Source organism: Solenopsis invicta, chromosome 9, assembly GCF_016802725.1.
Source record: "Solenopsis invicta isolate M01_SB chromosome 9, UNIL_Sinv_3.0, whole genome shotgun sequence".
Classification (NCBI taxonomy): domain Eukaryota; kingdom Metazoa; phylum Arthropoda; class Insecta; order Hymenoptera; family Formicidae; genus Solenopsis; species Solenopsis invicta.
Window position 1 is genome coordinate 8,743,721 of NC_052672.1, and position 20,365 is coordinate 8,764,085.

The 20,365-nt window shown below is 32.5% G+C and overlaps 3 protein-coding genes across 3 annotated transcripts; 2 read left to right on the plus strand and 1 right to left on the minus strand.

Moving 5' to 3' along the window:
• Positions 1–108: 108 nt before the first annotated feature.
• On the minus strand, positions 109–2,560 carry LOC105197042 (26S proteasome non-ATPase regulatory subunit 7). The gene is made up of 5 exons (XM_011163239.3): positions 2,304–2,560; positions 2,055–2,147; positions 1,793–1,971; positions 1,372–1,575; positions 109–1,299 (listed from the first exon to the last, which is right to left on the minus strand). The coding sequence occupies exons 1-5, from the start codon at positions 2,476–2,478 to the stop codon at positions 988–990; spliced, it is 963 nt and encodes a 320-aa protein (XP_011161541.1). The 5' UTR covers positions 2,479–2,560; the 3' UTR covers positions 109–987.
• A 449-nt stretch (positions 2,561–3,009) lies between these two features.
• On the plus strand, positions 3,010–5,468 carry LOC105197041 (inosine triphosphate pyrophosphatase). Its single transcript, XM_011163238.3, has 2 exons — positions 3,010–3,137; positions 4,865–5,468. The coding sequence occupies exon 2, from the start codon at positions 4,866–4,868 to the stop codon at positions 5,424–5,426; it is 561 nt and encodes a 186-aa protein (XP_011161540.1). The 5' UTR covers positions 3,010–3,137; position 4,865; the 3' UTR covers positions 5,427–5,468.
• Positions 5,469–10,496: 5,028 nt separating this feature from the next.
• On the plus strand, positions 10,497–19,904 carry LOC105197040. The gene is given in 17 exon segments (XM_011163237.3): positions 10,497–10,610; positions 12,007–12,045; positions 12,681–12,979; positions 13,061–13,201; positions 13,277–13,322; positions 13,325–13,464; positions 13,576–13,718; positions 13,792–14,169; positions 14,759–15,087; positions 15,315–15,934; positions 16,224–17,104; positions 17,272–17,401; positions 17,479–17,715; positions 18,024–18,374; positions 18,724–19,042; positions 19,169–19,463; positions 19,541–19,904. Coding segments are annotated over 17 exon segments (4,557 nt in total). The 5' UTR covers positions 10,497–10,591; the 3' UTR covers positions 19,731–19,904.
• The last annotated feature ends 461 nt before the right edge of the window (positions 19,905–20,365 follow it).

A 20,365-nucleotide genomic window follows, 5' to 3' on the forward strand; every position in this document is an offset into this window, starting at 1 on the left:
AAATTTAAACGAAATCAAAGGTTTACCAATTCCAATAACACATCTTTGTTCGAGATTTAATCTGCGGCGTCAAGGATTTTTTCTGTTGTTTACGTATTGGTATTCTACTTCAGCTATCACGTATTTTATTTGATTACTTCAATATTAAGATATAAGTAATTAAAAACTGCACATTTTATACATGTCGCCTATACAAATTTCATAAAAATGTATTTAGTTTTGAAGTGGTTATGTTAAAAATGACTCATTTATATATATTTCGTTTGAACATGCACAAGTTGTACAAATATAAAGATCACGCAGATAATGCGTTTTTGTATATAATTCTTTTAAAGAGTATAAATAAAAAAGCATTTCTATATCAATGATAACTTAATAAAAGAGTATTATTAAAAGATTATTTTATATATTAATGCAATATTTTCTTTTAATAGAATGACTTGTATTCCCTAAAAAATACATTATCTATATCTATCACACATGTTAATTGAAACTTAATTTTTAAGCACCTGAAGCAATTTGAAAAAGTACATTGATTACTTGTTACTAGTTAAGTAATGGATGGAACTGCAAAAAAATAAATAATTGTGCCTCGTATAGAATACTATTGTTTGTATTAACGGATTGTTAATTAAAACACTAAAAATATTGTAATGCTTACAATATTCTGTAAAAATGTCTTAATCCTATAAAGTTCTCGGTATATTTACTGCAGCATTCATTACATTCAAAATACACACAGAAGTGTAAAGTTGTTATTTTATTTTTTTTTTCTCTCTTGTGCCTAATATATTAAAAATTCACAGTATTATGCCGAAACAGTTCGGGAATTAAATTGCTATTTCTCATTCATATTTAAATTGTCAATATTTATATGTGAGGGATGTAATTCTGTACAAATAGTGAACAGGCTTGACTATTACACACAGAGTCATTAATTGTCCTCAACTTTAACAGTCTCAGTCTCGCAACTCAGAAATGCTCTGATCACTGACTTTTAGCTTTTGCCTTCTCTTCGCCTTTCTTCTCTTCTTCCTTCTTTTCCTCCTTCTTTGTATCCTTTTTCCCGTCTGTCTCTTTTTTCTCAGCATCACGATTGGTTAGCTTGTTGTTAATTAAATTGTGCAACGCCACTATAGACCTAACCAATGCTGCTAGATATACAACCAGCATCTGATCGTTTGTCTTTACATATAATGAATCGACAAAACTACTTTGAGTCATATCCGGTAATAAATTAAAGATATCCTGCAGCTGATAAACAATTTGATGATTTATAGGTAATTTCCCATTGCCAACCTAAAACAATATTTAATTAGGTAATCCTCTCAACAATATTAACACAAAAATGGTTTTTGTATCAACATATACCTGAAGCAAATAATCTCTAATTTCTCGGATTTGTTCGTGAAGACCTTTCAAACCAAGTAGTTGATTCGTAATTCTTTGACTGAGGGTACCAACTGTAGTATCTTTGATATCCCGCAATAAATGTTCTACTCCAACCTCTTCCGCTTCTTCAGCTCCAATTTCACTTGGAATATGCTCGAAAGTTTTGGAAGTAGGAGAACCATCCTGCAAATAAAATTCTTAGTAAACTTTGTATTCATGGTACTAGAAATCGGTCCAAGATCTAGAATGGAGAGTTGATTAATCACATTGGTCAATTAATTTGTCAGTTCTTTCTCTATCTGAAATCTCAGACCAATTTCTAGCATTATGGACATAAAGCTTTAAATATTCTATACTTCTTTTTCAAAACAAATATTAGATAATATCTATGTAAACACACATCGTGTACTTCTTCTACAGCTTGATACGCCTCGGTAGGAAGCCCAAGATCTTTTGGTTTGGCATCGATAATCACCAAAACTGAATTAGGACAATATCTTCTTATTAGTTCGTTGATGGCAACGTCGTTTTGATGCAGCTTAGGTCCAGTGTGGTACCAGCCTACTACCTTCTCGCGAGCTAAGAGTCAACATGGAATATCGCAATCAGAATTCTTGCTCCAAGTAAAACTTATCAAATTTACATTATTTACAGGGCTTTACCGTTAACTTTCTTGAACATTCCATACATATTTTCAAGATAATCATGATCAAGGAACCATACACTTTTGTCCTTGTCATCCTCATCAAAGGGTACTGAAACACAAGTATTTATTTCTTTATATTGCACTCAGCTTCAAAGGAAAAGACACTTTTTCCTCGTGCATTTATGTATCTATTAACAGAAGCACAATAGCTTGACTGCAAATTGATGCGAATATTTTAAGAAACATCGTAACATATCTTCCTAACCTGCAAAGCTGTTCGACACGTCCAGGATTCCCTTGGCCCTCCAGCAGCCCAGGAGCACTCCGACTACTCTCTTTTGATTTCCGATTTTTCCCATGCGATTAAAGTGGTCCACCACACTCAATAGCACCAGCGGGTGGACCACAACTTTCGTCGTTACAACCTCTTGACTCGGCATTTTTGGACAACCCAGAAACGACACACATATACCGCTATACTATTGACACTCACTCCGGCCCGGTGTTACTAGAGAAGTCGCTTTCTCGCGCATGCGGTCAGCGAGTCCAGCGATGTATACGTTATGTGGCGCAAGAAATTTTAGAGAATACCAGATGAGAGAATTAATACTTATTTTTATAATTATATTTGTATATATTTATATACACGTACGTGTCTTTTATATAAATATGTGTCTGATACATATGATTAATTTTCAGAAAATTTTTAAAAACTTATTTGTAAATACAGTGTGCTTAAAGTACCCCATTTGTGATAATTTTTATACTTTACTTACGCGCATGTGTAAAAAAAGACTGCCCAGCCATGACTGATCATTTGGAAGAAAATCATGAATACTTGTATTTTTTTTACGAATAAAATAATAACGGGATAATTTTAAATGTCAAAAATAAAATATTATATTATATTTAATTGCTTCTCATTATAAATAATAAAGCTATTTCTCATTTTACTAATGAATGAAGACGATCTTTGGTTTTCGCGATTTATCTGACTGAAGTTGGTCAGCTTGTTCGAGAAAACTACATTGGCTACAGTGCTTTTGTTGGTTAGGAGCAACTACAGAGGTTTTAACGTAAAAGTAGTGCAGTTAAGAAGGTAACAGTTTTCTTTTTCTTATCGTATGCCTTACAAAAGTAATTCATTATTCGAACACATTACACTCATATTATCTCGAAATCAATCCGTAATAACAAAAATCTAAACGTGTCAAACGTGTATAACATGTATCATGCAATTATTGGACAGGTTCAGAGCAATAGCTACCAACTTAAAAGATGCAAAAAGCGCGCGAGATCGGAAAGAGAATAATTACAATAAAATTAGTTCAATAATAATTAATATATTTGTAAGACCGTAAAGAATATAACATAATTAAAATTAAAAAATGATCAACAATCAGAGTGGATCTTAATGTACATTCAAATGATAGTTTCTTAAGAGATTTTATATACATTTTTGTTTGTGCATTACATGTTCAAGTCTTAAAATGCACTTCTTAAAATGAACAAAGATACATTCAAGGCCTTCAAGTTAGATTAAAGTTAAAAAAAAATTAATTCCTAACAAACTTCTCAAAATTACGTGAAGAATATATACCTAAGACCATGTATAAAAACATATTGTATAAAAAAAATGTACAAATAATCGATGCGCAGTTTATATAAATTAGAAAATCAAAAATTCAAATAAAAGTATTCTCAAAAGCTGTTTAATCAAATCGATCCTCCTTTATTTATTAATTTGTGTCCACAAATCGGTCGAATTCACACAATTTACTATTATTTATGAAGATTATTTAATTAATTTTTTTAAGTATATTCTTTTCCAAATTTTTAAGTTTTGAAAAAATTAAATTAGTATATAATTTCAGTAGATATGTCAAAATTTTAATAAAAATTTAAATTGTATAAAAAATATAGACAATTTAATTTTATTTCCTGTTGTAATTACATGATTTTATTCTTCATAAGGCACAAAAAATACAAAAATTATTTTTCATAATTATTTTTTATGTCAAAAACGCATAAATCATTATTTTGCAAATGTGAAACTATTAAAACTAATAAAGTTAAAACAGTATTAAAATTGACAATAAACAATATATACTCTTGTAATAGTTTTGTTAATGTTCTTAGGAATCAGTTGCGTAGTAAAAATCAATATTGACTGTGAAAAAAATTAAATGATAAATCGATACGCGTGCTGTAACGAGCCTGAGCGCACGATTTTTATGAGATATTATTAGCTATATTTGATCAGTTATAATTCAAAAATATTATATTCTCGACATTTTTGTATTAAGATCTTTTACTATACCTTATTTCTAAAATACGCTATTAAAGTACTGCTCAGTGATTGTGAGATATCTTGCATGTATGTACATCATATCATAAATATAACTATGTATAGTTATATAATAGTAAAAAAACTAAGAAGTTTTTATTACAATTTTTCTTGTTTTGTAATAATTTAATTCACTTTATACCATAAAAATAAGATAACTATATATATTTATGCATATATATTTATCTTATTTTTTACGATATAAAGTATATTAAATTATTACAAAACAAAGAAAATAGTATGTATAAAAAAATTATTTTGTTATACCTTTTTCTGTTTTCTGTAATAATTCACTGTTTTTTATTGAAAAAATTGTTTAAAATTGTTTTTTACAAAATTCGATAACATAATTTATATTACGTCAGTCAAATGAGTTAATCCTATAGTGAAAAAATTTTGACGTAATGATTGACCGAAGAGATTTTAATTAAAATAATGTATATGCCACACCTGGCGCATCTATGTGTCTTCTGTTGCAGAATGTCTATAGTGTTTGTAACGGGAAACGCAAAGAAGTTGGAGGAGTTTATCGCTATTTTGGGAAAAGATTTTTCTCGATCGGTAACGAGTAAGAAGATCGATCTGCCTGAATATCAAGGCGAAGTAGACGAAATATGTCGAGACAAGTGTCGGGCTGCAGCAAACTTAGTGAAAGGCCCAGTGATCATCGAAGACACTTGTCTCTGCTTCAACGCGCTGAAAGGTCTTCCCGGGCCTTACATTAAATGGTTTCTTGAAAAACTGGGCCCCGAAGGACTCCATCAGATGCTCTTTGGATTTGAGGACAAATCAGCGGAAGCAGTTTGCACGTTCGGTTACTGCTCCGGCGAAAACTCTGAGGTCCATCTATTTCAAGGTCGAACTCAGGGCACTATTGTGAGTCCACGAGGTTCCAGGGATTTCGGCTGGGACCCTTGTTTCCAGCCGCTGGGCTACGATAAGACCTACGCAGAATTGCCGAAGGAAGAGAAAAACAAAATTTCTCATCGCAGCAAGGCATTAGAGAAACTAAAAGATTATTTGTTAAATAACAAAATTTAATTTATTAATATATAAATAATAAAATGACTGTCGCACACATAATTCTTGCTGTCTTCTCTCTCTTTTTATGGCTTTTCTCCTCAAAATGTCTCATCTCCACATGCCTATCGATAATTCGCTTTCAAAAGATCAGAGATTTTTTATTATAATTTTGCATTAATTAATTACATTTACATTAATTAGATAGAAGCACTTTATAGAAGCACTTTATAGATATTTATATTTTTATTTTGTAAAATTCAATCATACCGTAATCGAAATAGTAGGTAACTGTCGCAATTACTGCCACTTCAAGCGTATAGTGGCAGTTGATATGCTTATTTTACAATTTTTAAGTATAAATATTCTTTATCTATTATCATTATCCAAGTAAATACTTTCATATATACAAAATAAGAACAACAAGCTTGAAAGCTGATTATTTTAAAAAATATACTGAAAGAAAAATATAAGAATGTTGAACTTATTACTACCAAAGTCAATGTTCTGAATACTGCTCTTCTCTCCCTTCTTTCTGTTACTGTCGTACCTAATATATTGCCTTCCTTTTATTGAAAGTGTACTTATTAATAGTTTCATTCATTTACTGTCATCTCTATCAAAATCAACCTGCAAATAGCTCCTAGTTTGAGTTAAGACCAAAAATATTAGACCAGTATTTTAGCCAGTATCAAAATTTCAGCACCCGATATTAAGCCAATATTGGGTTATTTGTAAATTTCCACTGGTGGATTCATTAACTAACTGGTAAAAATGCAGAGAAGCCTGAAATAATTATCTCTAATGCTGCTCAATAAATTAAATTTAAAAGATAACTTGTCACTTTTTCATACTTATTTTTTGAAACATTATTTAAACATACAATTGCTTTAGAAAATATCAAAAAATGAAAATATCTTCTTTTTCAAAATGTGCAGCTTTTATTTAGACTATGATATACCCACATCCTTAACTATGTACCTAACTTCTTCATATTATTAATTTATAAACATAAGACTTATTAAATATTTTATATATAATAATTATGTTTATATTTATATGACAATCTTAGTTTAGCATTAAAATATTTTTAATACGTTCTATTTTTAATACATATTTTTATTTTAATACTACAATTAGAAAAAGCGACAGTAATTGGGACACTGGCAGTAATTGGAGCAGTTACCCTAACTGATATTAATGCGACCGCATTAATAAAATTCTTCTTAATTTTAGAGAGTGCAATGAGTACGCGTTGTTTTGTCTTCACTTTGTAATTTACACTGTGACCTATAATGTTAACGCTCGATATCCGTTCAATTTATCAAAGGTGATTCTTCTCCGAAAACAACGCATGTATTTCTTGTCTTGTCACAGCGATAGTCGTCGGAACATATGGAACTATTTGCCGACAACCTTGAAGCCATTGCGACACCTTACGTCTGAAAATCTGATAACTTCAATTTTAATAGATGACGCAATGTGTTATTCGACCATTTTCACCTTGCAAATCTTACGTGACGCAACAAATTGAAATATGAAACAACATAAATTTTAATCGTCCAGTGGTAGATATTGTTAATCATATAAACCGATACCTCTTGTACGCAAGCACTTTTAATTAATAAATAAGAACAGTAAATCATGTATAATAATAACCACGACGAAAAACTGCCGCTGTCAAAATTGCTTTATTTACTAATAATGCGATTGCATGTGTTACAGGAGTGTCACTGAAATAAAAGCTATTTAAAATATAACGAGTAAGATATTAGCGAATAAATGCATAGATAGATTAAGAAATGTATGCAATATAATGCTATCTATCAATATCAAATAATTAGATTTTTTTATGAGATACATGCTCTGCATTTTTAGCACTGCAAATAATCAATTTCTGTCATGTATAACAACAAAGATTTTTATAATCTTGCTAGTTGTTTTCATAAATATGACGGTATCTCGTTTTATATCTCGTTTTAAAAAAAATAAATTGATTACTATGAGAGAGTATAAATAACATTAAATATCCCTGCCAGTTAATGAACATTTAAGAATGATAGTGCAAGAATAAAAAGAAACAAATTAATTTTATACATATTAAAAAGTATATAAAATAATTTGTATACAATTAATTATTATTTATTACAAAATTAAATGATTGATTGATTAACATTGTATACAAAATTAATACAAAAGTATACACACTAAATTTTATATTGTGTCACTTGATTCTATTTAATGCAAAGGAACTAAAAATATATTTGAATATAGTAAAAAAAGAGAACATTATTAGGTTTATCTTCAACATAATGATCGCAACAAAATGAAAATAAAGTAATCATTCAATATACAGAGTATCCTGTAAAGAACATAACAACGCTCAAGGGTAGACTTCTGAAATCATTTTGAGAGATAAAAATCCTAATACCAAAATATCGAAATTACAATAATATTTAAATAAAAAATTTAAAGTTGGCAAATCAAACTGCGCGAAACTCGCGCGCTCAGGTATAGCACATGCTGAAAAATAAGAATAGTAATCCGTTCTCAAGACCAGTTTCTTTCAAGACCGTCTCAAGAACAGTCTTAAGATGATAGTACGGCTCTGTGATTTGTTTATGCTTACAATTAGATTAAGATTATACTTAAGATCATGATTAAGACTATCTTGAATATAAGAACGGACTGTGAATACCAGCTTAAGAATCATACTTTCGCGTTTAACATAAAAACATATTTAAGAGCACCTTCACTACGTGATACGTCGTACCTGAGCGCGCGCATGACGGACAATTTGATTAATCAACTTTAAATACTTCCCAGCAAACACTAAATTACAATTATATAACTGTTAGTTGTAATTTTCTACTCAACAATATAACTATTGTATAACACACTCGTTATACAACAATTATATTGTTAAATAGAAAATTACAAGTAATAGTTATATAATTCTAATTCGGTCCACATTTAAAAACTATTGTAGGCTCGACATTTTGTTATGTGAAGACTTTTTTCTCAAATTGATTTCAGAAATCGAAAACGGTCTTTACAGGTTATCCTGTATATAATTATTATCTACAAACAGACTGTTTACCAAAGTAAACTTGCAGATAAAAATAATTAATAACGAGATATCTCACAAAATCGAATGTTCTTTTAAGGACAAATTTTTTGACTAATTTAATTACAAATTTTTTGTAGCGAATTCATGTTATAAGGTAAGAGAAGAAGCATATTCACGATGCATCTCTAAACTTTAAGAAATCAAATGAATACTATGTTCTTCATTCATATTCAGTTAATATCCAATAAATTTGCTTTAAAAAATTTTAATGCAAGACATAGTTATAACCAGTGTGTTTTCCATTATTTGTATAAAATTATCTAAATGATTATCTAGATGAAAAAATAGCTTTATCTTATCTTTATTTAGATTATTAAAAGGTATATCACTTCCTTTATCTTAGGTAAAAGAGAGTGTTCTGTTTTTCAAATTATCTAAAAATAAGTTAATATGAAGAAGAATAAAGTATTAATTGTCCTTAGCTTCCCTCTCCAGGGTATCATTTACCCTAACAGAAGTGTTTTTCGAAGTGGTAATAACAAATTGCATGGATTAGAAAATAGTAGTGCAATATAAAAATTACCCCAAAACTTTGTTCGAAAATTTTTACAATAAACTTTGTCAGTCATTATAATATGAGTGTTTTTCTACATTTTTCAACTTTGATTTGTATTTACGCAATGATCTGTATTTACGTAATGATCCAAACCAAAAGGAAACATTTATTGATTAAATTATTCAAAAAACTCTTGTTTTTTTTTAAATAAATAAATATTTAATATTTAGAAAAAAATAAATATATTGTTTTTATATCCTAAATTCTACTTTAATAGCAATATTATTAAAAATTATCTAAATAAAATGATATATAATTTTATCTTTTAGACATTTAAAATCTTCTAAATAAATTAAAAATTAAATCATCTTTATCTCGTCTATGATACATTTTTTTTATCTTTATTGAAATACTTTTAAGTTATCTAAGCTCATACACTGGTTACAACCTTACAAACCTATATGATAGGAAGATCGAAAAGTTACAATAAATAATAATCACCTTCGACATTTTCAATCAGGAAAAATCGAGTCCAAAGAATATATCAATCATAGGATATTTGATATTCGAAAACACTCAGTATAACAGTAAGACGACAGATAAATATACTTTACGGCACGTTGGTGTGTTGTTGTTACGTAAAAGCGCTGGTAAACATGCAATCGTTTTTTTTATTTTTTTCATTTTTTATCAAACTGTCGATAATTATTTAAGTTATGCCATCCAACGGAAAAATTGTTGATTTATCTTCTAGACTATAATTACTCTTGATAATCGTAATTAATGCAGAAACACGATATAAAAAGGAAAGCCGCCTCAGAGCTATTAACTAGCTTTTCTGCAAAACGAAACTCATTGAGTAATAAATGAGACTTTAACTCTATGATTGATAAACAAAAAAACAAGCAAATTGCTAATTAGCTTCTATCGCAATAAATACATTACTTAATCTTCCTTATCGCTTTTACGCTAGCAACAGATTTTTGGCTTTTAACATAAAATTAGAACGTTACTCCTAATAGTAAGTCATGTTTTAAAATTAACGCTTTGCATACCTTGCTTTATTTTATTGTCATCAAGAATACTTGGACTGCAGTAATATCAAAAGTATTCGATAGTTGCTCGTTTTCGGTGCATATGGAGTATCAGGAGCAATGATGCGCCTACACGTGGTAGATGGCATGTGCACAAAGATAAAAGCGTGAAATGTACACGTAATTTAGACGGAATCTAGACAGACAGAAAGAAAGAGAATTTTTTCGATGAAGAAGCGCATGGACCAATCACGATCGGTCAACATGCGAATTAATATTTTTAATATGCACGCGTACGTTTTTTAATCTATTATTAGCTACAGGGGCTTGATGCCCGAAAGGGTTATCTTCGTGATTACCGACATTATCTTCTTTCTCTTTCTTTCCATAACGTGTAACACCCTTTTGTCGGGAGGTTATCAATTCGCCCACACTTTTGCATTTTACCGGCAATTGGAGAATTTTGCGTCCTATAAAAGCGGGAGAATCTCGCGTACGCTACCAGTCTTACATCAGGGGCCACGCTATGATGAAAGCCCTTACTGGTAAGTCGTTCGCCGAATGCCAAAGAAGTGTTTTCGTGCTTCTGAATCGGTATCGCGTCTCGACGGAGTTTGATCTCTTCTCCTTTTCCTTTCGCAACTCCGGAGACAAGTGCAATGTGCATAATTGTGAAAAATATAGGTGTTTTGCCATCCATTGCTCTCATATAAGGCGAACGCTCAGTTCACATTTCATTCTTTTGCACAGATGTGTTTAATTGTATAAAAGCTGACACTGAAACTTTCTAATTTTTTTTATTTACAATCTTCTTAGCACATTCGTATGGCTGTCTTCTTAATTCCGTTCAATCAAATTTTTATTAAAAACTTCGAAAGTGTTAATGTGTGATAATCTATTTAAGCGCAGCAGTGACTAGAGCAAATACGTATAATCTATGCGACTCGCGATGTTGCCAAATTTTACTATTCTACTGATTCACTGCGTTAAATCAACAAATCAATCCTTTTTTCATTTTTTTACTCTTACAATTTGTTGACGCAACTTAGATTGTGTTTATGAACTATTTTTATTTTATTTTTTTATTAAATTTTATTTTTCTCTTCTATTTTTCTTAACGACGATCTCCATATGATCTAAGAAACCTATATATGTCAACGTTGCATAGTAACACACATCATAGACGCAGCGCGGCGCTATACGAGAGCAATTGAGGGTTAAGTCCGTGGCTTAATCATACTATATGAATTACGCAATGGAGATTGAGGATTCCAAATTAGACATTGGAATTAATCAAAAGAAATTAAAACTAAACTTATCTGATTGATCATATTTTGAAGTCTTCAATTCGCAATCCTCAATCTCCAATGCATGCCCTAACATCACACTTCATCCAGAGAATGTCCAAGGAACGTACGAACGTCCTTCGAACGTCCCACGAACGTACCTGGGAGATCTGTACTGTTAGATGGATAGTTTGATACAGGCTTTATTCATCTTCACATTAATTGACCGACCATCATCCGTTTAACTTTTCTTAAATCACAAAGCACACTCTTTTTTTCAATTTTTTATTTTTAGAAAAACTTTGTATTAAGGAAAAGTATGAAAAAACCCAGGTAGAATGTGTTGGTTCAGATACGTTTAATATATGTTTCCTAAACGTATCTAATGTTTTACAATCATTTAGGAAATGTATATAAATCCAACATGTACTAATTTTCTTACAATTTATAAATTCTGATAAAGAAGTATCTAAAGAAGCTGGTTGCATTTTTATATAGAAATATTCTGAGATCTATATTTAATTATAATATTACAATCAATAAATATATCGATTTAAGTTTCACATTTTCTTATAATTCCTCTCTTCATAGATGTATCTTCATAGATATTTTTAATGCATTATATCACAATATGAAATGTAAATTGTGTTTTCAGTATTACTGCTATGCCTAGCGGCCGCGTCTGCGGTACCAGGTAAGTTTTACTTTTCTTATTTTATCAAATACAAAAAAACATATTTATGTGATTATCTAGTTTAGAGGTCATCGCACCGATGGCCTTGACTTTGACATATGTTATAGAGAGTTTATCTCACTGACTTTGTATCTTTATAGTCTTAATGTTTGTTTTAATTTTATGTATATCTTGAATACTATATCGGCAAGACCGCCGATTAATTTATAAAAAAAAGTTGATTAATACCAACACCTATAACATATGTCAAGATCAAGATCAATGTCATCAGTGCGGTGTCCTCTTAATTAATTGCTGCTATTTGTCAATAAATTGTCTTCAATGTTTAACAATATTAGATTATTAATATTAAAATCATATTTTTTCGGAAAAAGTCAATAATTCGTAATGAAACGCAAATAATTATACTTGTAATAAGGATATATGATAGTCCAACACACGTTGTAATAATTTAAAGAAAATATAAAATTGTTTTGATATCTTTCTTAAAGTCGTAGATCATTATATTTAATAATTGATGAAACGTTACTTGCTTCAATTAACGAATGAATAGTAAGAAACAGAATACAATTAAAGTAGAACGTAAAATGATAGACAAGTTAATTTGCGCACTTCATATCGGTATAATATTTCAGTACACTTTCCTGCTGAGAAAACGGTGATTTACAATTACTATGCCGACGTAAGAACCGGGATTATCGACCCAGTGCATTATGTCTCTCAATTCAGTCTCACCGGACAACTTCACATACAGAAGGATGTCAGTGATTCGACTTTAAATAATGCTTATTACATCAAATTAAACGACGTAAAGTATGGCATGTACAATGGCATGGTCACCGTACATCAGCCAGCCGAAGTTCTCCACCAACTCGGAGATGCCGCAAATCAAATCCATGAACCGTTTGTGATCGTTTACGACGAATATGGCAAAGTAAATATCTGACATCTTAACATGACGTAAAAATTATTCGTAAAAGACGAGTGAATTGATTTGTTGAACATTCAATTTCAGTTCCAAGGTATCAAAATGCCAGAAACCGAGAGCGGTTGGTCCAGGAACATGAAACAAGCTATCGCCTCGATGCTGCAATTGGATCTGGCTCACATCCAGATACAAACCCCGATGAAGCCGCACGCTTTCGTCACGCACGAGGTAGGTAACGACTGATGGGAACATCCAGCAAAAGCGTGTCTGTTTCAAAATGTTCTCTTTGGTTGTTACCACTAGAACACCATCCACGGTACCTGTCAAGTCGCCTATGATGTTCACCCGACTATGATGTTCACCCGAAGATCCCATCGACTCCAGAGAACGTCTTTGTGGTCACGAAAATGCATGATATGCAGAACTGTAGCCACTTTGTTCAGCGTGTCTTCAATCACGACGAGTGTGAAAAGTGTCATATGGAGTCTATGGTAAATTTCTATTACTTCGTCTTGAAATATCTTTTTTGAAATACCGAACCTCTTTATTTAAATTCTGGCTAAACTAAATTATAATTAATCTATTGTTCTTTTAAATTTCAGGATGACACTGTTGCTTCCGCCAGTAGAGTCTTCGAGATCAAACAACAGGACAACGACATTCTCATTGAGCGCATGGTTGCTCACTCAACTATCGTTTACTCTCCTTATAATAGCCGCTCTGATTCTCACTATCTCTTAACCAAGTAATTATACGACCATTAACGCATAATCGTATAATTGCATCAGCGATTGTACTAATTTCATTCGTTATTTCAGCACTACTTTGGAACTGCATTCCGTAGGGCCCACGATAGAGGTTCCTGTTCCAGCTGTAAATGTTCAAAACGTGCCTATCATTCGAGACATTACTTTCAACAAACCGATGGGAAATTATGCTCTCCATGCCGCCGAAGATCTCACTCATGGTCGCCATATTGTAAAATTAGATGCGCTAATCCCTAAACTTAAAAAGATGTTGGTCGAGGCTGCTGATTATCTCGAAGAAAATCACATGGAAGCCAAAGAACCCGAATGGAAGCACGGACAAACTATCAACAGACTACAGCACACTATGAATTACATGGATCTAGGTTCGCTAGAGCAAGTTTACAATGCCATTCATGATTCGAAGATCCCTAAGGAAGTTACGATGAGGTGAGTAGTATTCGGTTATCCCTTTTGTGCTGCAATAAAGTCAGTTATTTACAAAAATAATTGGTTGTAAATAATAATTAATATCAGATCGTTTAAATAAATTACACAAAGAAGTATAAAAAGCATCAATTACAATCGAAGCTGGATCTTGATGACTCGTAATCATTTAGATGTAAATTTTAAATATATCCTCAGTTTTGTAAATCGCACGCCGAACACAGTCGGTCTTGAAAATCATAAACTAAAGCTAGAGATAATATCAAAAATTAAAATTGATTGTCAATTTTAATAATGATGCTATAAGCCATACTTTAGGCCATTACAAAGAATTTGACGATCAATTTTAGTTTTTGACAATATTCTAGCTTACGATTGCGTTTCAAGACCGAATGTGTTCGATACGCGATTTATAAAAATAGATTTAAAGTTTACGTATAAAAAATTATTAAATACCAAAACCCAGTTTCGGTTGCAATTCGAGGCGTTTCTTTACTTATTTGTATTATTTGTTATAATTTTGAAGAAACCTAAAATATATTTCGAATTTTGCCTGACGCAACATAATAAAATAATAATTGGGATTTTAAAGGAATATCTTCTTGCGACTGATTCCAACTGTGGGCACGACCGCTGCCAGCCACTTCGTACGAAATGTCGTCCGCAAAAATAAAGTGGATGAAACAACTGCCATCTCAATGTTGATGAAATTACCGATGCATGTCAAAGTACCATCCGAAAGATTGCTTCTGGAAATGGAAGAGCTATTGAAATTAGATACCACCGTATCACCGCAAGTCAGAAAGGCCAGCATCTTCTGCTTCTCCATTTTGATTCGCAAAACGTTCATACATCAGCAAAGCGACATCGTCAATCCTCTTATAGAAAGATATCTTCACCGTTTCTTCGATCATGTCAAGAGTGAGTATTGTGTGTATATTGTTTTGTATGTTAAATATTAAAATGTTGCAAAAATAGACTTTATACGCTATAAAAAATAAATATATATTTAAAATTGGAATAAATATATATTTAAATGGATATTTAAAATGGATATAAAATGGAAATTTGGATTTACATTTATTCTGAATTTTTCATTTAATTATTTTTAACAACGTATAAGTTAATCCTTTTCGCAAATATTTCAGACAATCAATCATACGAGATGAGAATGGTGTATCTGATGGCGATGAGAAACGTGCAAGTTGGTAACATGGAAAAACTCTTGGAACCTATTATCCGTGGCGAAATTATGATATCCGAATACCCACATCATATTCGCACTCAAGCAATCTGGGCTATCAAGAAAGCAGTCGCCGATAAAGTCGAGTACACTCATAATTTGCTCTGGCCTATTCTCGCTGATGTTACTCAACTACTATCAATCAGGATTGCCGCTTATGACGTCTTAATGAGCCAGATGCCAAACATGCAACGTATCATGAACATGTACTGGCTCATGATGCATGAGAGGAACAACCATCTGTACAACTATCATCTTACTACCCTGAAGGGTCTTGCTAATTCCGTGGATCCTTGTCTTATGCCAGTTCGCGAAATGACCAGAATGGTCTTACGTTTCACAAAAGTCAGACCGGTCACCACTCATCTCTCGTCTAAACATTTCGTTGACTATACAGACCCCATTTATGAACATGGTGAATCTATGAATACTGCCTGGGTTATGGATGAAATAACCGGTATGCCTAAGGCTGGATACTTGGAAAAATACGTCTCGGTCGCTCGTAAACCCGTCAATAAAGTTGGCGTGAGTAGTATACCATTTTTGCATAAATTTTGTGATACACTTTGTTAACATATCTCGCAAAAGTCTTTAAGAATAAAAAAAAATATATTTTTTATTAATTTTTTCCAGACAATACAAAAGTCTCAAATCGGGTCATAAGAAGTCGTAGTCCGTTTGAACTTTGTATTGGGTTTATATTTATGCACCTAGATATAATTTGAAAATACAATGAATAGAATAGAATTTGAAAATAGAATTTGAAAATATATATACGAGCAGTATTTATTAAAATTTATATAATTTCCTTCAGATCTACTGGAGCGCCTATGGCCTGGACGAGGTGATGAAAGTGGTTAAAAAGGAACTGTTCGGTACTGCAGTAGAGAACCTCAACAACAAGAATGTGCAGAATATTTTACTGAGCGCTGCACAGGATATGCCGATGAAGAGAACCCTTCACGTAGACATCTGCATCACGGTGAACGATCTTGTTGTCGTTGTACATCATTTTGACCAGAACACCTTCAAGAGCTTGTTAGATGAAATGTACCAGATAAAACAGATGATGACCATCAATTTCCAAGAGATCATATACGACACTCTTTACGAGATGCAGGTGCCCACTGATATGGGTCTGCAGGGAGTTTTCAGCACCAAAATGCCTCACCTGATGTCATTGAGGTTCAACAATATTCGCACCGAAGTCAAGAAGCCATCAGTAAACCTGAAATTCGATATCGACACTCGCATCTGGAGGCATGGCGAATACGCCATGTCAGTCTACAATCCAATGGTCGACGTTTGGCACTCGGTTCGTCGCGCCACTGTCCAGGACATCGCCTTGCCCGTGCACATGAGCGTCGGTTACAATCCCGAAGCAAAGAGTCTCAAGATCACCATGCCGAGATTGCCAGTTAACAAACTATCGATTACCGGAATACGGTCCTATGTGAAGAATCTGGTGACTATCATCCAGGACGAGCAAGATATTCTCAAGACCTGCTGCGCTACCTGTCATCATCACACGGTTGTCACCACCGGCGAGAAGAAGAACCATCACGTCACCGTAGACTCTAAAGATGTAGGCCTGAAATACAGTATGTCAATCTTCGATTGCGAGAACAAGATGACTCCGGTGACCAACAACCAAGAATGGCATCGTGTGCTGGGCACGGAACACAAGAACACTTGGTAAGTAATAAATAAAATAATAGATAGAGTGCAATCTAATTGATCGTTGCTACTACAATCTTTTTCTGTTTTACAAAAAAATAAACACAATTTTGAGTTAAATCTGAATATCGATTATTAATGCAACTTCTTAGGGAGAAATTACCATGTTATGATTTATTCATTAGGAACTGGAAGTTCCTGCAATACGTCATGGCCATTCGCCAAAAAATGATCAACGATTACATATCACCGGAGATGGGCAACTGTGGAATGATGTGGAAGATGGAACCCAGCATCGTTTATCCTACGTCGCATGTGAGCAGTCAAAAATCTTGTGCTGAGAAAGAAAGAAATTATTTCGATGTTCTTATCCCATTATCTTCTTTTTTCAGGTCGATTTGAGCATAAGAGCGAACATGGAAGATGTCGATCACATTCATGAAAAGATTCACTTCCTTAACAGTTACAAGATCAACGTACGCGGTACCCTTGATGCCAAAGCAGCTTCCACAAACGAGTCCGTCCGTTCGTGGGACGTGAACGTAAATCTTGATATGTCTCCGTCACACGTAGTCAGCAATTTCAAAGTTCAAATGTTGAGACAGACTCCAGGAGAGAAGAATTTGAAGGTACGTTCCAGCAAACGTCAAGTTACAGTTGTAAAATTGTTAGTTATAATTTCGCACTCAATAATCTAATTATTATGTAAAAAAAAAATATATATATAACTGTTATATAACAAGTGTGTTATACACCAGTTACACTGCTGAATAGGAAATTACAACAGTTTTATAACTGTAATTTAGTGTTTGATGGAGTTTGACTTAACTCAATTGTGTAAATTAAAAAATAGATCAATTCAAATTACATATAAATGAAAAACTACGAGATTAAATTATCGATTATGGAGCATGCATTTCTTGGCTTCTATTTCTAGATCTGCGTAGACGCTCAGAAGAACTACCCGGTTGTCGGAACGGATCCTTTAAAGATCGATAGCACTAAAGAGGAGACCAACAGCAAGATGACTATCACAGCAGGATTTACGGATGATGACAAATGTGTTCGCGATGAAATGATGATCGTTATGACCGTTAAGGGCGAGATGACAGAAGAACAAAAAAGACAACTGACACACGATAATGTACATGGTGCTTGCGTTAAAGATACCCAAAACCCGCAGTTCCAGACCAGGCAGGGCCATATTGCTAAAACCATGAATTGTGTTCGTGAAACTTTACAATACACAACTTTGAAGAAATATACCGTTAACGCAACGTATAAGAAGGTAAGAAAAAACTTAATCCATTAATCGTAACATAATTTTGATCTAACAATTTGATGTGATTTAAAATTATAAAATACGTCAAAAATTATAAAATTATTAAAATCATAAAAAACACACAAAAGTAAATTTAACATTTAACTCAACGTTTGACTCTCTAATTTCGCAAACGTCTCTTAAATTCATTTAATACATCTTTGAACATTTCACTGTTTAGCTTCATTATTAGACATTAAAATGACTTTTTTGTTCGCTTGTAAATATTATAGAGAATAGCATAAACTTAAAAAAAAAGATTCTTCCGATAATATTAAAATAATAGACACAAGCAAAAAAATGTGGTTTTTTTTAGGTGCCCGTACAAGTACTCTCGTACATAGCTATGATCGAAGATCATTTTCGCGCGTCGCACTGGCCGCATGTAAGATATATCACGGATCGTCTTGAAAGTGGTAACGCGAGAGTCGTGCTCGAGTATGCTTCCGATTTAAGTCACGTCAATGCAAGCGTCGTCACTCCGGTCAGCGGATACGAGTACGTCCAAATTCCTATGCAGCAACGTCTCTTCGATGGCATGGTTAGATCAATGCCGCACTCGCCATGGCACCCCATGATGGACAATACTCGTTTCTCCATAGGAGCTATGTATAAAATGACGCAAAACCAAGCTAGTAAGTCGCAACTCTTGGATAATTTTTTTTCTGATAATTTTCTGATAATTTTTTAAACATCATAGTAAACTCATAAATAAAGAAGCTAAGAAAGTCACGCAATTTCATTGAACATCTTTGTCTCAGAGATTTGTACCATCTATCCGCAATCTTTGGTCACCCTTGATGAGGGCGTGATTCCATTCGTCACGCTCGATAAGTGGACCCTTGTATCCGGCGATCACATCGACCGCACGTATGCCATTTTCGTAAAGTCGGTGCAAAATACCAAACTAGCTGTGAAGATGTACATTGGCGATCACGAAATGGAGATCATACCAAACGATGTGAATGTCCACGTTTCTGTTGATGGTAAGGTGGTCAACCAACACGAGAGGGGAGTCATGGTGCCGAAAGACGAGCCGCACTCTTTCGCGTTTAGGTAAGTACAACGATAAATCGATCAGGCAGAAAACTCAAGAGACATTGGTTGTATCAAAATACAACTTTTGCTTGCAGACTCACCGAGACCTTCGGACACCTTGTGGTGCAATCTCAACGTGTGCCGGTGATGATGATGTGGACCCCCAACAGCGTAGGCCTAATGCTAGACACCGTTCTGCAAGGTCACGTAACTGGCGTGTGCGGACACATGGACGGCACGCATAAAGAGAAACTTCCCAAGATTTACACAAGTGTAAATCTTTAATTATATAATGTAACTTGAAAAAATGTAATTAACATAATTTTTGACTTATAAAATTATGTACCGAATTTCAGTTTAAATAACTAACATAAGTACAGAGCACAATTTTGTTTTAAATGACGGTAGCATAGAAGCAGAAAGAGAATTAACACACAATAAACTTTTATTTTCCAATTATCTGTACTAATTTATTTATTCCTTCAATCTATGAGTTAACCCGAACAACATGTGAAAATATTGTAGAATAATTTCACAAAAATTGTTGAAATGATTCGCCAAAGCAATAGTTTTGTAGAACAAAATTTCTAAATAATATTTGTCAAAAATTAAACAAATTTAAATTTTAAAAAATTAAAATTTTTTTAATTACAGTAATTTATTAATTAAAAAAAAATTTAATTCAAAATATAAATATATTACAATTATTTCAAAAAACCGTTTGATTCTATATTTAAAATTTTTACTGAATGTGCAATATTTTATGTTGCAATATTTTCACATTATAAATTAGAAATAATTGTGCATTTTTGTAAGAATGTACGTTTTGTCTCATAAAAACATATACACCATATTTGCAAGAAGATTTATGAGAGTTTAAAAAAATATATCAAAAAATATATCATTTTGAAATTTATTTA

Excerpts from the sequence above, each read along its gene's own strand:
- LOC105197042 (XM_011163239.3), bottom strand. The coding sequence starts at position 2,478 with ATGCCGAGTCAAGAGGTTGTAACGACGAAAGTTGTGGTCCACCCGCTG. Across the intron at positions 1,972-2,054 it reads AATGTTCAAGAAAGTTAACG|CTCGCGAGAAGGTAGTAGGC; the intron begins GTAAAGCCCTGT and ends GTTGACTCTTAG. Across the intron at positions 1,300-1,371 it reads TTAGAGATTATTTGCTTCAG|GTTGGCAATGGGAAATTACC; the intron begins GTATATGTTGAT and ends ATATTGTTTTAG.
- LOC105197041 (XM_011163238.3), top strand. The coding sequence starts at position 4,866 with ATGTCTATAGTGTTTGTAACGGGAAACGCAAAGAAGTTGGAGGAGTTT.